This window comes from Harpia harpyja, chromosome Z (genome assembly GCF_026419915.1).
Source record: "Harpia harpyja isolate bHarHar1 chromosome Z, bHarHar1 primary haplotype, whole genome shotgun sequence".
Lineage (NCBI taxonomy): Eukaryota > Metazoa > Chordata > Aves > Accipitriformes > Accipitridae > Harpia > Harpia harpyja.
In genome coordinates, this window is record NC_068969.1 from 27,195,183 (window position 1) to 27,213,479 (window position 18,297).

The 18,297-nt window shown below is 45.6% G+C and overlaps 1 protein-coding gene across 2 annotated transcripts in view; it reads right to left on the bottom strand.

Annotated features, from left to right (window-relative positions):
- Positions 1–17,108, bottom strand: part of ZCCHC7 (zinc finger CCHC-type containing 7) — a 123,992-nt gene extending 106,884 nt beyond the window's left edge. The window contains exons 1-4 of one of the 2 annotated variants that reach the window (XM_052777944.1): positions 17,070–17,108; positions 16,019–16,058; positions 13,209–13,326; positions 9,044–9,751 (exon numbers count right to left, since the gene is read on the bottom strand). In XM_052777944.1, the coding sequence (XP_052633904.1) occupies positions 9,044–9,728 (685 nt within the window). In that variant the 5' untranslated portion in view covers positions 9,729–9,751; positions 13,209–13,326; positions 16,019–16,058; positions 17,070–17,108. Of the gene's footprint in view, positions 1–9,043; positions 9,752–13,208; positions 13,327–16,018; positions 16,059–17,065 lie in introns of both variants that reach the window. The other variant, XM_052777943.1, reaches the window with a different exon arrangement.
- Positions 17,109–18,297: the final 1,189 nt, after the last annotated feature.

Here is an 18,297-nt window from a genome sequence, read left to right on the forward strand (position 1 = left end):
TGTGATGGTATCACAGCGTAAGTTTTCCATGCTCTTCAGTAAGAAATCTACAAATTACCTAATATGCTGCTTGTGTGCCCGTTTTGACAACACAGCAGTTCAACCCACTTGCAGTTCAAACCTTCACAGCGAATCCTGTCTGTACCGGAAGGAAACAGAGCAAGTTATCTGCAGTGAAAAGGCCCCAATTTCTCTAGAAGTGTGCCACTTACAGCCCTAGGGCTTACAGAATGAAGTACGTGCCATCCTACATTCCTCTGAATGTCACAAAACCACTTCCACGAGGTGCTACCATAAACAGGAAGACACATAATAAAGCATTATCAACATGCCATTTTACTCCTATCAGTCGTTCTCCAGACATTTATTCTGTTTTAAAATTTATTAATATAAACTCTTTTTTTCCTGTGCTTATTCCACGCACTGTCTGCATGACTTACGTCCCTTTGTAGCCCCAACCACTTTACTTTTTCCCTTTTTAAACCCTTAAGTCCTTTGTCTTCCGTATATTCTCTATTGCATTTTTTAATTACTTAAAAATCTTGAACTTCTCCTTCAGAAGGATTAAATCAGTTTCCCATCAGTGTTCAAAAATTCAATTGCAATATGAGAGTTTTTCCCCACCTGTAAGAAACCCAAAGAAATAGGGACAAGGAAGAAAGATCAAACTGATGACAGAAGTGGAAAAAAAATTCCCCTTATAACAATCAACAGAACAGCAAAAAAAAGTGAAAAAGTCACCCAGAATATATGACCATGTAAGCATGGGCACTCTTGCAGAAAACCTAGTCAGCAATCCAAAGCCATGGGAAATTTAAATTAGAGCTAAGGTCCACAATAGCAGAGAAATCTATACAGATAAAAGGGCCTGCTCAGGTTGCAGGTATGCTTAGTCTAGATCTCTTCAGATTTGCAAAGGAACTTTATTAGTTTTATTAATTTTTTTTTTAAATAATCAAGAGATTCGAGTGTATCCACATTACACGGTAAAGAAGATTAAGTTTTTTTCTTTAATCAAAATATCCATATGCATGTGCTGGATCTTCCAAATGGTAGGTGGATTCCCACTGCTTATTACCGCCCCGGGGTGCATTCTGCTATAGTAACTCATGCACAAAACACTCCTACTACATTTAAGTAACGTTAAGGTTCTAGCAAACACAAGCAAGAAAAAAAAAAACCAAACCAAATCACAGGAAAAGCCCCAGCGTTCAGCAGGGCGCAGTTCTGAGGAAAGCAGGCTGATAAAGGGTTCCAGCAATGCATACACAAACACACAAAAATCGAACTGGGTGACATCAACCTCCACTTCACACACAGCTGACATGACCCGGCACCACTCCATCGGTTTGTCCTTCCGATGGGGACAAGCGCGCAGCCCCCAGCCCCGTGTGCCTGGCTCTGCTCAGGAGGAGGGATAGGACCCGGAGCCACCGGCAGGGCTGTGGTGGGCTCTCGGCGAGCCCCAGCGTGGACACGGGCACAGCCTGGGCAGGAGGACCAAGGACCACGGGCTCCCACCTTCTTCTGGTGGAAGCCCCTCCATCCCCAGCTTCGCAGCAGGCGACGGAACAGCGTGGTCCCACGTGCGTGGCTTACCAGCCTGCACGAACCACGACTCCCGGTACAGGCTACTTCTAAACAAACGTTAATTTTACACCGAGACGTCTTTCCTGCCTGCTTTTCCATCAGCCATCCCCTCCAGCCGCCCAGTGCCCAGTGCTCGACCTCCCCGGGGGGAGATGCCATGCTCCAGGTGGCACGGCAGCTTCACCGGGGGCTGAAGCGACCCCTCGAAAGGGGACGTTGAGCCGTCGCCAACATGACACGGCCACAGCCACCGACGTGCAGCATCCCAGCAGCCTCCCCGGCCTCAAGAAGAGGCAGCAGCGAGTGGAGAAGCAGCAATCTGCATGCAGCAGCGTGCTGCGAGGTGCCATGCAGAACTGCCAAGAAATAAACCCTCACTTTTGGGGGGCGGCGGGGGGGGGAGTTGTGACATTGAAATTTGTACACAGACCACACTAGTAAGTCTTGCTGCTTTTAAGAAATGCAGCACACTCCATTAGGCATTAATAATAAAAGTATTTTAATTGCTAAACTAATTTTCACCAATAACCGTTTTTACTTTCGAAAGCAACCTTTGCTGAAATTGAATTCAGCAATTACACAACTTCGGCATCCAAAAAGTACAGGGAAGTATGGCTCTTCAAATAGTTTTTCTGCGGCCTAACAAAATGAAAAATTTCTCGTAGACATTTTCATGGAAAAAGTACGTTCGTGCTACAAATATCAAGACTCTGGAACACAAACATACTAGATTGTGCAAAGGTCGTGTTCAAAACTAGCTGTCAAGGGAAGGGGTAAATTAAAGAAGAAAAGCACAACTTACTGTACTTCTTTGTCATTTTAGAAAGAAGCTTACACCTTTTCACCATTTAAAAATACACTGAAGGATTTGAATAACAGCACAGAGAGAAAAAAATATAGATGAGGTCAGATTTTTGAATAGTTTCTGTAGTACCATGCAGAGTTAAGAGAAAATTAAGTCATACATCTAGAAGAAGCCATTTAAAACACTGATAATTAACAAAGGGTATTTCCTTTTTGAGCATGGCTGACAGAGATAAAACAATAAGCTAAATTTATCAGAGACTGCTATTTCCATTTTGACTCCATAAGCTGTAGTTACTGCTGCTGAATAGAAAACTCCCTCCTACATTATTTTTTAGGGAAGAGGCAAAAATAAAATGCTTTTGAATTACTTTTTTTTAATTTTAGGCCTTTTTTTTTATGGCTTCATTCACTAAATGTTCAAATCCTTTTCTTTTTTTCTTTTTCATTTTACAGATGTACTTTTGTTATGGTTTCTTTGACTAAATGAGAGACTTGATTACTCAGGCTAAAAATCAGTGCATAGAAAGACCTCTAAACCTGGAAAAAAAGGTGGCAATGGATGCCAAAATGGAAAGCTGAAAAAACTGCTTTGGAAACACTAACTTGCACTTTATTTTATGTTCACTATTTCTTTTTGTACAGGGCAGTTTTACAGGACAGTTAGAGCAAAAGTTGACATAAAATCCTGTGCCTCAAGTGAAATGATTTACCCCTTGAATGCTGGCTTCCTTTCATAACTAGTGTCAACAGAGACGATTAAAAAGACTCGTATTTTACAAATTCCAGAAGTCAATCTGTTAGGAAACACAAAAATTACTTCGTCTATTCAGATAGCTAGAAGATCACATGACAAACAGATTTAAAAATATCTCGCAACACCCCATAAGCCTCAGCTGAGTTTTGTGCTTTCTGCTCTGAGTCTTCTGCCCTTCGTTTGTCTGAGGTTACCACCAGAGCCAAAGCTACACCAAGTACAGCTTCTACGCCGTCATGGAACAAAATGCTTAAATAAAAGCACAGTGTCACCCTTGGTACACAGCCTCTTCGTGACCTAGGGCTGGAGCAAGCTCCAGCTAAACAGGCACTGCACCCAAACAGAAGCTGAGTCGGTCCCTGGTCCAGGGGCTGCTGCTGCGGAGGGAAGGACCCCCTGGGACCCCTGAGCAGCAGCCGTGCCGAGCAGCACACATGGGAATCGCTCAGACTATCGCATGCCATGTCACTGTCTGCAAATGTCATGAAAACGCAGCCAGAGCTGCTAAGGAGGCTGCACCAGGGCTTCCGACACGGCTTACAGGCTGCGGAGCGATGACCACGAAGGGCATTTGAATGAACGCTCTTTACTAGGGCAGACCGATATCCAGTGGCTGTTACTTTCAAGAGCTTCTTCTTGTGCCAGAAGTAGTATCTCTAGTGATGCTCTTGTAAAAGCCTCGCTACTGTGTTAATAAGAAAAAAATCAAGAGCGGAGAAGAAAACAACCATTCCCTCTCCGGGAGCCCAGCAGCGTCCGTATGTGCTCTTTTATAGAAACTTTGGATTCAAAACCAACCATATGCACTGCACTCCACAAACCTGCCAAGCCCAGACTGCGATCACATTAGCCTGCTGTCTCCGAGGAAGGTACTGGGTGGGCAAGGGATGAAACAGGGAGAAGATAAATTGGTTTTTGTACCCCTTAGTGGCCGGACATCAATGCTGCAGCTTTGAAAGCTGTCTTTCCAAAAGCCATGAGGAAAAGAAAAATGCAGAGATTAGGATTGCAGCTATGTGTGGGAGAGGAAATATGTTAAAAAGAAGCTTTTCATGAAGGAATGGATGAAAGACTTCCAACTACAGGAAATTAACATTCTTATCATATATACTCTTATTGCAAAGTGGAGGAAAGGGGTGGGAGGGGAGAACCCTCCTTCAAAGACCTGGAAACCCTCCAACCCTAAAAATGAATTCACTGCATTTAGTACATGGTACAGTTTGTAATGATTCTCTTTGCACACTTTCTTCTGGACTCTAAACATTTAAAAAAATCAGGTAAATCATACCAAAGACCTAGATTTGCTGAACTACCCATTTTTTAAACACCACGTGAAGCAGGTAGGACCCCTTTTTGCAAAGTAATGACCAGCAGCAGTGCACACTTTTCCAAACGCCATGCAAGGAAACCCACAGATGACCAGGTGGGGGCAAGTAACACATACAGGTATGTGGCCGCTGTCTTTCAGCTTGGCTGACCGTCTGTAATTCAAGTGCCTGCTTTGCTTCCAAGCCATGTGCAATCTCACCACAGAAAAACCAAGTCAGAGTAAGGAAGGACAGAGTCAGTACGGACACAGTAAGTGCTTTCCATGATATCCCTCTATGTGAAACAAGAAAGCCAGCACCCATCTTCATATCCCAATCAATTAAAGGTTGCCAATCAGCTATATGTGCTGAGAAACCAGCAGACACATGACAAAAAGTTGTATTTTACAGAAATATGGACACAAACGTGGTATTAGGCAAGCAAAAATAAAAAGTGAAAGGCATCTAAAGCCATTTGGAAAGAGGGCACAAAAGGGAGGAAAACTTTTCAACTGTGTACTGAACAGCAGTGTTTGTGGACCAGCCATAACTTTCAAGATGCCAGCTGAAGACAGAAGGGTACAGGTGAATCTTGATTTACCATCAGGAACCAGAGCTCATGTCCCAAGGCAAAGGGACGTCTGGACATCTCTTTTCTGTCACAGCAGACGGTGATGACTGAAGCTAGAAGGCTGTATGGGGAGAAGACTCTGTGCGTTGGAGGCATCAAGAAAGTGTTATTTGTTTATAGAGAATATTAAAAATAATAAGGTTGCTAGACAAGAGCAGGGCAGGCAAGTAAGATGTAGCGGAGTTAACAGCATGAGGAGATAAGCCTAATTCCTTTCCTTGAGGAGCTACTTCTGACTCCAGTGGAACTTCAGCATCTCTATTTCAGGGACTCAGACATGAAAACAGACTCATCAAATGACTGACAGAACCGGCTACTCTCATAGTTGGAGAATTGTTCACATTTTAGTTCCCCTTTTAATGTGAAGCAAACTGGACACTAACCACACCATGACACTGTCATGGTCTATCCCATTTACACAGTCACAGGCAGTTTTGGCGGAGAATGTGAAAGGCAAGGCTTCACCAGTCACTACACTCCACGTCCATCCTTACTGATACTGCAAGCCCTAATATAGTAATTTACATACTATGCAGTCACCTAAATACTTGATCTGGTTCTTTAGAAACCTTGAAAACAGAACTGTGCATGTCTCAAAATAATTTAAATGAATTAGCAGAGAATATCTTTGAGAGGATAATTTGCCAACACACGTATTTTTTAAATGCATTTCTTCCCTCGGACTTAAAATTTTTATGTTTATGTTTCAGCAAAGGAGTCCTTTATAGTCTATAGAACTGGAGATACAATGCTGCATAAGCTCAATAAACAATTATGGTTACTTTACATTAGGAAGATTTATGGCTTTTGTTCCCTAAAACTATTCTGATGCTTCTTCGGCTTTTCATTACATACACACGTACATACAGCACCGATTTACTTTAAGGCTGTGTCTTTGCATCCCCATCACCAAACACATTAGAAACAGAGCAGCTGAACCAAACTTTTTGCACGCCGGAGCTACCTGAATAACATTCACTGGAATTTGGGTCGTGGTCGAGAACCAGGGGTTTGACTGGAGCCCAGCCCTGCGGTACCCTCTCTGCCTCAGGTGCGTGCGTGCATCGGGGCCAGCACCCGGGCATGGACCTCTGCTCTGCCCATTGCATACAGCAGAGTCAAACGGATCATCACTAACTTGATCGTGGTCAGAAGAAATGCAGAAAGGTTAAGGCTTTCTGGAAAGTCATACATATGTAGAAAAGCAACAGCTAAAACAAAGAGAGAGATGTGTGTGTACAAGTAGCACCTGCTCCCAAACAGCTGTGGGCGTCTGATGCGTGTTCCATACATCCCACATCTCCAGGCACGAGGCTGCTGTTGGCAAAACCACTACTGATGTGAGGCAAGTTGCAAAAAGGGGTTTTGAGGAGGTTCTGACCTAACTTTGAGAATAAACATCAGAGTAGGAGAAGAACAGTTATATTTATGAGCCTCTTGTGTGGCTGTCTGTGAGGTCGCATTTGAGCATCTCAAAAACTCTTTACATCACCTACATTAAATGAAACCATTTTAGTCCTGAACAGTACGACAAGTTTATACACTGCAGGAAAATTCTCCTCCCGTTACCTGCTTTGAATGTGGCTTGCTTATTGTCAACATCTATGAGTATATAAACAAATCAGAAACTTTATTACATTCATTACAAAAACATACCATAAGTTAGCAAAACTGTCTCCTGATATTAACCTCCTGTATTGAATTTTAAAAGCCTCTCCTGGTTAGCACTGGCACACCTTCGCTATAATAGCACAAAGAATGAATTTTCATTTTCATGTTACACCTAGTAAGTGTAATCACTCCAATAAATTAGTTAAAGAATGTTTCCCAAAATGTGTATATGTAACTTTGAAGTATGCTTAAAGTCTCAAGCACTATTTGAACATTTTTCTATCTTCTGTTTTTTGGGGTAATCTTTAGCGCTACTATCAGCAATTTTGGTACCTAAATCCAAGGAGATACACAGAGTAAACAGAACAAAAGAAACCTAACTCCAGGTCATTTGCCTACCCAGCAGTTATGAGAAAAATAGACGCTACTCAGAAAATGTATTAACTGTGCTATGCACAAACTGCATTGTTGTTAGAGCAGTCACCACACTGCACCAAACATTTGGTTCCCAAGAAGCAAGAGTAATTTAAGAAAAAGACAAGCCAATTAGCTCTAGTTTCAAAGAAAAGTATAGGATATGAAAATACAAAAAGAAAGATATTAATGAAATTTAGCAATGTCAAGTTAAATCTCAGAAACTGCATTTTAAAACATTTCCAGGGAGAAAAAAATTACATAAATTCCAAATATAATGTGGCTGTGTGGGGCTCTGGCATGGCAACTGAATGCTCTGCCACTCTTCTGGCATTGCACTGGGAATAGGGAAAGCATTCTTAAATCTCTGAGGCTTGGGTGAGCACACTGGAGTCTTTAATCAACCATCTGAGATCGAGTGCACACTATGGACTGTTTAGCAATGGTCTATGGATAGCTATGCAAAAACATACACAGGAACAACTCTAAGCAAAAAGTTAGTTATTGAACATTTATGGACAACATTTATGGGCAAGAAACAGGTGTTGGCAAAGACAATTTCTCAGCTTTCCCCTCTCAAACAGCTTAGGAGCAGCATGTGAACAGCAGCACTGTTTACACAGCCACCCTCAGGAAAAACTTTACTAGTGTCAGCCTGCAGAACGTTTCATTTCCCTGTACCCAAAACCACCTCATTTACATGTGCACCAAGTAAAATTATGGTATACGTTTTTGTTTTAAATTTAAAGAGTCTTGCAAAAGTGCCCAGTGCTGCAGCTGATCTGGCTAGCCTTGCCACTGAAGCAGCCTTTCTTCAGGTTCTGTTTTCTCTCAGACTGGCAGGGGACGCTGTTTCTGGAAATGATCTTTCTGCATCAGGAAACCGGTGGGCAAGAAAAAAGCATGGCTGATCGTCCAACACGGTTTTGGTTGTTGGTGACAACGTATGCATTACACACCATGATTATTACAAACAGATATCCAAAATCTGTTGCGCTAACCATCACATTTACTAACTTTCTGCACTGTAATGTGGAAGAGTATTTTGCAAAATACCAAAACGTTAAATTTTAGTCTTGGCAGTTGGGAATCTCTCTGAATTATTCAATGCAGAATCCATACAAGTAGTTACAGTAAATTTTAGATCAACAGCCCGAACTGCCAGACTCCTGAAGGAGTGGTTACAGAATCTGTTTCAGGAAAGGGAACCAGCTCAGGTCTCCCCTCCCTTCCTTGTCCTCTCCTGTTACAGTTCATCGCTTTTCTGAGTTGTAACTTCGGTGGTCGAGCATACAGCAAAGCCATAACAAGCACTGGTCTCTGCACTGCTGAGGGGCAATGAGGCAAGGCAGACAGGGGCAGCGGGGCAGAAACCTCATCACATGAAAAGAGGAATGACACTGCTCCCTGGGTTCTGAGCACTGATTACTTTCCTACCCTGCAGCATTTTTCAGCAAACTTTTTACTGTTATGCAGTTCCTACGTCCGATTTTCTTTATGTCTCTAGTCCTCAAACTGTTTTGTTTTTTTTTACTTACTTTGTTTACAACAAGAAACCGTTGTATTCCCTCTTTATTTCACCCCCCTTTCACCCTGCCCCTGCCCCGCCCCCCCCGCTTCTATACGCTCTTAGAAATACAAAATATACAGGAAAGTTGGAAAGTTCACAACATGAATCACTCTGATACTACTTCTAAATTTCTACCAGCAAAAATACTGTCTTTCCATATATGACACTACTGAAATAACGGTATTGAAATGGTATAAATAAATGGCTAGCTATTTCCTTCATCATAGTTTTGCACCCATCATTATGCACTCCAATTTGCTTTCTGTTTAACTTTTTTTTCAAACACTGACACCAGTATCCTTGCAGACAAATGCTCCCACATACAGAAGAATAAACAAGCGATTAAAAACAGTACTAACCTTTGCTGACCGGACTTGCACAGCCTTCAATGTTCAACATTATATCTTCATCTCTGTCGTCTGCACCAGCTCCCAAAAGCATCCAACTCTCGACATTTTCACTGTCAGATATCAAGCTCTCCTGCTCTGAGCTGTCTATTACCAACACGTCTTGGATGGCATGAGCTCCAGCAGAACTAACTGGGGTAAGCTTCCCACTAGCACTCTTCCTTTGCTTTGCAATGTCTGTGCCTGATCCAGCAGGATACAGGGTATTACGTGCAGCAGCTTCAGCATCATTTGGCATGGAAGATCCTGGATGGATATGTGTTTTACCTTGAGCTAAAGAGCCCATTGACTTCTTTGCTTTGCTTTTGTAAACACTGTCTTCATCTGGTGTATCAGACAAGATGATGATCTCAGGGTCATCTGAAAGCTGAGCACCATGATCAATGAACCCAGTGATTTTCTTGTCTTCACACCGTTTCTCAGGTAGAACTGAACTACGAGCCGTGACTCCTGCAACATCAGCTTCTTCATCCATTTCCAGCGTGCTGATTTCTCCAAGATCTTGGGAATAGTGGATCTGGCTGTAGAGATGAAATTCCACCTCACTATCAACAGCCTCTTCACTGGATGACTCCTCGTGATAAAGTTCATCTTCATACACTTCAGTATCCTCATCGTCTTCATATCCAGCAAACATTCTGGAAAGCGAATAGTCTGTATCTACAAAAAACCAAAAGGTTATATCAGAATGGTCATGAATGTATGCCCAAAACCATCTTTCCAATGATACTTTTGGCCCTTCTGAAATTGCTAAGGTTAGTCATAGAGCTCTGTGTACAGAAGATAAAACTGAGCAGGCTTAACAGCTACAACAATCAAAGCTCAAATCTGTAATAGCAAAAGCTACTCAAGGGTGTATCTGCTTTAACCTTAACTACTACTTTAACCTCAACTACTTTGGCTTCTGAAAAGTTGCACTTAATGTGCTCTCAGCTTCCACAGCTCCTCTTCATCCTAGGTTCAAAGCCAGGGTACCTGCATGGATCGGGAACCAAATGAGTGTCTGAATCCGAGTTTTGATTGTTCCACCAATTAGTATTAATTCTGGGTACCGTGCAACTTGTTTTACTAAGTAACATCTTACATACATACCTGAAAGAGCAGAGAAGGAACATTCAGCACTATTTGATAGAAGTTACTTGGAGCCTATCTACACCTGGGCTGCAGAGTCACTGAATTGGCACTTCAGAATTAGAATCACAGAATGGTTTGGATTGGAAGGGACCTTAAAGATCACCTAGTTCCATCTCCCCTGCTGTGGAATTTAACCCTATGGTGAGAAGCACCAGAGCTACGATACAGAAGCACCCAGACATGCTCTGCACACACTCAGGTCTCAAGGCAGCATAAAAAAAAAAATAATAATAAAGGTAGTATACTAATCTGCAGCCTTCATACAAACTACCATGTCGCATTGTCCCATCAGGACTTACGAACCGAGTTAGAATGCCATGAAAATGCAACTACAATGCTCTTGGACCTGAGGAAGACATACCTGCGAAGAACGTCTGCCCCGCTCAACATTAGCTATGACATCTCTGTGCTGCTACCAGTTTAGCAGTAATTACCTACAACCTTTAACAGCCATTTTGGTGGTTCTGGGACTAAAGCCCCAATTTCCCTTCTCATGTACTCAGCAATACTGCTTTTTAAACAAATAGGCTATAAAAGCTGGCTGATGGGACAAAGAGCACCCTCAGCAAGTTTGCAGATGATGCAAAATTGGGAGGAGTGGTTGATACACCAGAGGGTTGTGCTGCCATTTGGAGGTACCTCAGTGGGCTGGAGAAGTGGGCAGAGAGGATCCTCATGAAGGTCAACAAAGGTAAATGCCAAGTTCTGCACCTGCAAAGGAGATGGGCTGGGGGCCCACTGCCTGGAAAGCAGGTTTGCAAAAAAGGACCTGGGGATGCGACGAGTTGACCACAAGCCAATACACTTCTGGGACAAAAAGCATCCTGGGCTCCTGAAAAACATCGCCAGCAGGGTGAGGGAGGTTATCCTTCCGCTCCGGTCAGCACTCAAGTGGAGCGCTGTGTACAGCTCTGGGTTCTCCAGTACTAAGTAAGATGGACATACTGGAGCGACCGCGGCGAAGGGCCACCAAAACGATTAAGGGATTGGGGCATCTGTCATATGAGGCCAGGCTGAGACAGCTGGGACTGTTCATCCTCAAGAAAAGGAGGCTCAGGGGGATCTTATCAATGTACATAAATACATGATGGGGGGGCAGTAAATAAGACGGATCCAGGCTCTTCCAAGTACTGTCCAGAAACATGATGAGGGGCAACGGACACAAAAGATAAAATACAGGAAATTCCACTTAAACATAAGAAAAAACCCTTTTTTACTCTGTTGCCCAGAAAGGGTGCGGAGCTTGCATCCTTGAAGACATTCAAAACCCAGCTGGACATGGCCTTGAGCAAACTGCTCTAAGTCACCCTGCTTTGAGTCAAGGGGTTGGACGAGACAATTGGCAGAGATTCCTTCCAACCTCAGCTATTTTGTGATCCCAACACAATGGCAAGCATCGCTAGAGTTCACTACCAACTCCCTAGGGGGACAGGAAATCCAGAGACATTCTAAAGTTACTTTGCCTAATTCACAGGGTACCTTATTTTGTTTACGTGACCCTATCATGCATGGAGGAGAGGAAAGGGAATACTTTCTCTGAAAGGTCTATCTTTATTTCTGTGTTACAGTTACTCCTAGGGAAGCCAACAAGCTTTTTTAGACATGAGAACTGTCAGATGGAGTTCAGTTTTTTAGTTGTGGAAGGAAGTTGCATGGTATTGTTTAAATTCACATACTGATACACAAGTACAAAAAATTAGATTCATGAACTTTGTACATAAGCAATTTGTGCGGTGATGGTATTTAAAGAGCCCAAAGGCTCTTACTATGACAGCTTTCTGCGTACACCCTGCAAGAGTCCTTCCCTGATCATGACAGATTTGACCTCATTTGTATTCCTGTTATACCGAAGTCAAACTAAAGAGGAAGACACTCTTCCCACAAAAATAAACAAAGCAAAACCACATAAAACATGAGCGCACCAGCAGGAAAATACAATGCTTACTGACAATCTATACGCTGTACTCTTTTCTGTTTAGTCTTCTAGTAGATCAGCATACATCATTCAATCTCACCTGCACAGCTGAAGAAGTCACTTTGGTCGTCACCAGATGAGATCACATCCAAAGACCATCAGAACTCTACTCATCCACGCACGTGCTCAGCTATCTCCTAATACACTCAAGTTGGTTTCTAACCTACAAATACAGTCCTAAAATTTAACAACTGGAGGTTACAGAATCTGTTTTAAAAGCTGTCCTATCCACACAGCAACTGTAAGCTCCTGGAAACTTTTACACCTGCCAACACAGAACTCTGCTTAGCAGCACAATGTACGCAGCAATAATGTGAGGATAACGTGGATATATCTGTACCTGCTAGACTCTGCCTCTCTCATGCGGGTTCTTAGGTAAATATAATATCTATTATGCCAAATAAAAGTATCAAAGAATGAGGTCAGAACTTGGTGGTAATAGAGACAATAAACTTATTTTATACCAGTATTTAGGTCTGGATGCCATAGACAGGAGGAATAACTAAAACGCTGGCCACCTGAACGGTTGTAGGTAGTAAAGAAGTAAGACAGAAAAGGACCTGACAGACCAAATGAAGCCCCCATACTTAAACATTTCTCTCAACTATACATGGGGTCACCCTTTCAAACAGGTCTTAGCCATTCCCATCCACAGGGTGAGAATAAAAGCAGAGCCGGCTCCAGTCAAGCACATTTACAATATTAATCTGTGGTTATGGGATGTGAGAAAAGAGGCCTTCCGTGAAATAGGAAATGAAAGAATCCCCCCAAAGCATGCCGCTATTTTAGTGATACTTGAAAAGCCAACTTAATTCAAGCACTCTTTCCTTCCCATTCTGTCACCCACTGGATGAACTTACACAAAGTTAAGTACATGACCACTGCTGAAAACATGCAGCTAAACAAGACTGCTGGATCACAAGTGTCAAAGAGCGCCCAAGGAGCTGACTCACGGACGCTTCGTAACAAAGACAAAAGTAAGAAGAGGCAGCACGGCACTACACCTACTTTGATCTATCCTCCCCAGAAGCTCCGGTCAAACAACGGCTCCTCCTCCCAGGTCCACGCCAATGACTGGAATGATGACGAAGGGCTCCTCCTCTTGCTCAGCATGCACGGCAGGCCACTGGGAAACAAGAAACATCAAACATCAGCATCACAACACAGTCTGAAGATATCTAGTTCCACTGTTCACCATCCTGAAACTCGGGCAATAGCTATGCCCCACCTCTTCATCACAGAGTGGGAAACACCTGTTTCAGGTGTTTGGCATCAAAGCAGACAAAACACCTGCCTCTAGGAAAGGGAAGAGGAGCTTGACAGACAAAGTTTTGGTATTTTTCAGATTGTCAAAGTGAAGCAGTCTCTTACTGTATTCATACTGATGCTCAAAACAGAGAAAGACGTATCTGACTGCCAGCCTCCAGCAATTCAGATTTTCTTTCACCAGTGAAAGGTTTAGACAATGGGCAATCGTCCTTTTTGCTACCAGCTAGACTATTACAAAGACAGCCCTCATGTCTGAGTGTGAAAACCACATGAAAAGTAACAGTCCTGCATAGACTAACTGATTTGGTAGGTAATGCAGGCTGCAGAGAGCATAACACACTGACACGTCATACTTTGGAACTGGCCTGCCTTATTTTTAAAAAAACCCCAAAACTTCAAACCCTAGGCCATGGAAGAACCCTGTCCCTTCATCAAGAGGAACCCCATTCCTACCTGAACCCAGAGCACAACTTTCCTCAAAAGTACCTGACTGCCCCTCTGGTAAGCCCTAAGTAAGAACAGTTCAGGTAAAGGGCTACTGATGTTAAAACAAAATTAAAAAACCACACCTATCTGAATCTCTTTTAACCATTTCCAAACAAAACTCTAGACGGCTATTGTTAGAAATGGCAAGAGATCATTTTCCCAGATCATTTACAAAGACTGCTTGCTAACACTTTTCAACTAGTCCATTAAAAAAACCAACATCCCCCACTTCATAAAGTAACAAAAGCTTCCAGCAGCACAGCGCAGTCAGGAGGGAGGTGCTGGTGATGACTTTCAGGCAGGGGAAAAGAGCACGAACAAGTTAATCAGAACACCCACAGCAATTTTCAAGTTGTGTGCAGGCAGCTACTTCCTCAGCCAAAATTTCAAAGCAGTTTGGACACTCAGGTGTAAGGTAAGTGCAGAAGGGGCTTTGCATAAGAGCCAGTAACATGCCCAGGCCAGTCCTTCCCACGCCATTCCTGCTTCACATGGCCTTGTTTCTCCCTACCAACTCCTCTCTTCCTCTGCTTAACTTCATTACTTCTGCTGCTCTTACTTCTTCACCTCCTACAATCTTTCCGAGCTCACACAGTAACTTCTTCATCTCTTCCTCTTGCCATTTGAAATACGCATTCTGCTTAACTTCAAATATTGAGATTTCTTAAAAGAAAAAAATCTCAAGCAAACAAAACAAAAAATTAATTGGAAAAAAGATTACTTTTCCATCCTTTGCAAATATGAGTTTTCAGACAAGTCTACTACTCCCACCACAAATCATCAGTGAATTTCAAATATTTCCTTATTTTTCTTGCTCTCTGCTTGATCTTTGCAGTAATGTCAAATCTAACACTTTATGACAAAGGCCACATTGAAAATACAGCAACAAACGTATTCTTTGCTGTCTTAGAAGGTAAAGACAAGACATACGCCTATCATCAGATTCTCTGTTACAGATAGGAACAACAATAAAATGGAAAAGAAAGGTCTTTCGAGGAAATTACCAAAAACTTCCTAAAACCACAAGTATCTATCAGAACAGAGGTTCAGAGATCAGAATGGTAGGAGACATCAACAGACTTCATAGTTGTGTGCAGAGCAGACCTTCTCTGTTTTCTATTTACTCATATTTGTGATACCTAAACTGCCTAGTTCTTTAGACTGTTAAGATACTGCACGGGTGCAACCAACAGGAAATTGATAAAGAACTTAAATGTTCAAATGCACTTAAATGAAATCTTTCATTTCAGCTGCTGTAACTGCTTTTGTACCCTTCATCAGAAGTTGCATACCTCTATTTCATGAGAGATAAGCAATCAAAATTATTGTTACGAAGTGCAGCACCAGAATGAAAATCACATACTTCTTGTTCTTGATACCCTACAAAGGTATGCAGATATCAAATCTGAACGTTTTGGTTTTTTTCAAAAAAGCCAACAACATGTGTTTATTATCAGAGGTGAATATCAGGAGACTGTTTTTTCCTTCACCTGTACTGTGTTTCTGTACCAAACTTAAGACAGATCTTATTTTGCCTTATGGGGATAACCAAGCTGCACTCAACACACGTGAGAAAGAAACAATTTTCATTTGCCACGCAAGGTGAGACACGCAGCTGTTAGACACCTGGAGTTGCTCCCCGCACTGACGTACTCAATCTAGAGCAGAAATGCCCTCACAGTGAACCATTTAAAAATGTTGTGAGGTAGCTTCCAGGGCAGCCACCCACCCCCTTGGTTTTCAAGAAGCAAACCCTGAGAAGTACGTATGGTAACTACCATCTCAGTTTCAGGTAGTCAAGAAAAAGGTAGACAGCACCATAAAGCTGCTCTAATAGTGACATTTGCTATTAGTTATTTTTGGCTAAACTTTGTCACTTGGTTCTCCGAGGATAACTTGCGTTGCTCAGTGCAGAGATGTAAAACTCATTCTTACGCTGATCTGCTGTGTGCTTGAGAAAACGTTTCTTTTTCTGTACTTTCTTTAAATACAGTGCAAGTAGAGTGTAAAGGAGAGAAGAGCTTTGGAGAAGAGGTAAATGTTTTTCTAGTGACAAGCTATACCTTCAGGAGATCACAGGAATCTATCTTCCACACCCAAACCCTGGAAAATAACAAAACATTCGAAGTTTACTTCAGGCCTTCTGGAATATTTTTTTTTTTTCCCCCTTTAGCAATTTTCAGAGCTGCCTTTAGCAGTAACTGCACAAACATCCTCAAATTAACAGATTTGCTTTTTTTTTTTTTTCCCCCTTAAGATCACGACTGAATCCAGCCCGGTGAAAACAAGGAACACAAAAGGGGGAGTTAGCAGACGGGAGAGGACACGGACTCGGTTCACGGCCACACACCACCGACGGTCTACCCATGCGGGCCACCGTTCCGCTCCGTACCACGCCTGGAGGAGACCCCGGGGCTCCGAACCGAACCGCCCCCCCCCCCAAAAAAGGGCAGCCGTTCCTCCGGTGTCCCCGCACGGCACCACCGCTCCCGACGGGAGGCGCGGTCGCTCCGGGCTTCGTTCGAGGGACCGGGAGACGCTGGCAACCGGAGATAAAGACGGACGCCGATGCAGTGACTCGTACATCTGTTTAATGGCAAACCGGGGGGAGGGGGGGGGGGTGTCCCGGACGGAGGGGCGCTTGGCACCCTCAGCGCCCGCGCTGCTACAGCGGGCAGAGCCCGGCCACCTCCACAGGCCGTGGGGCAGGCGGATGGGCGCGGACCCATTTCCCCGGTCCCGAGAGGGAAGGGCTGAAGCAGCGGAGGCCGGACGGGGCAGGCCGCACCGGCACCGGGCCGGGCACTCGGGTAGGGATTACCGCGTGTACGGCGGCAGGAGGGGGGGGGGGGGCTCGGCGGGCGCCAGGCTGGGCGCAGGCCCTCGGGCAGCAAGCGCGCCCGGCTGCCCCGCGGTGGAAGGGCCGGGCCGTCAGGGAGAGGCGCCCGCCGGGGCGAGGAGCCGGCAGGCGACCCTGCCGGTGGGGGAGCACGGACCGGACTGGGAGGGGAAGGGGGCAGCGCCCGGGGAGGAGGGGAGGAGGAAGGGGGGGGCTGCCGAGGCGCCGCAGGAGGGGGGGCGGGCGGGCGGCACCGGTACCGCTCGCGTACTCACTGCCGGCCGCACCGGGACACGCCGAGCAGGAAGTGGCGGCGCCTGCGCCCCGCCCCGCCGGCCGCGTGCTTCCGGCCCCGCCTCCCTCCCCTCCAGCGCCGCCGCTGTCGCGGGCCACGCCCCCAGGCAGGGGGCGGGGCGGGGCGCGGCTGCCGGGAGCCCCGCGTTAGGCCGCCGGGGGGGCGTGGCTTAGCCCGAGGCGGTGGCCGGGCCCGGTGCGGGCGGGGGCCGGGGGGGAGGGAGCGGGGCGGCCGTGCCGGTACCGCGGCCGCGGGGCTCCCCGGCGCCCCCCCCCCTCCCCCGGCTGGGTTGCGGTCTCGGGGCTCGGTGACCCAGGTCTGCCCGCTGCCCGGTGCGCTCCGCCCCAGGATCCTGGCGGCCTGTCCGCGGCGGGGGGTCCCGACCCCTCCTGGGGTCCTGCAGGCACACCGGGGGGATGGCGCGACAAACGGGGGAACGCTGGTCCCGGGCCTGCTGGGGAACGCCGGTGCGGACCGCAGCCTCGGGCCGGGCACGGGGAAACGGGAAGGGGAAGGGGAAGAGAGGGGGGGGCTCCGGTGCCGGCTGACGGTGGCATTGCGGGGAAATTACCGTGAGTTGAGTGCGTCACTCTACCCAAGGCGTTCGGAGGGATTCCTGCTGCGTCCCTTCTGTCTGAGTTTCGGTCTCTCTCTCTTCCAGGCCTGCAGGAAGCCCCAGCGATGGAGAAAAAAACCCAAAAAACAAGGATGAGGGAGGAATACCACAGGTGAGAAAAGCAACGCGGCACGCCTCACTTCTTGCAACGTCCCGCTAGGAAACAAACCCCCAGTCAAACCGTCTTCCCCACGACCACGCTGGTGCCGGAGTCGTCTGCTTTTACCACCTTCATTCCTGCTCCCTGAACGGGAGCGCGTGGACCGCGGCTCCGTGACGAGCAGGAACGAAGCCCTCGCACACCTTGGTGTGCCTGCGCCGTGCCAGGTGCACCAGGATGAGTTGACGAAGAAGACGTGGTATCTTTGATGATGTGGTATCTTTGCAGACCAGCCGAGGAAAGGGATTGCACTCGGGCAGGGCTGCCTGGGGGAAAGCAGAGAGCTGGCTGAGGAAGAAGAAGTGGTCACTTGGGTGCAAAGAACCTGAGCAACTCCGAGGCCAATTGCCCTCAGAGGGGGTCGGGGTGGACTTGGACATAACTGCAGACTGTCAACCTGCTGAGGATTGCCGAGGGCAGGACTGAGACTGG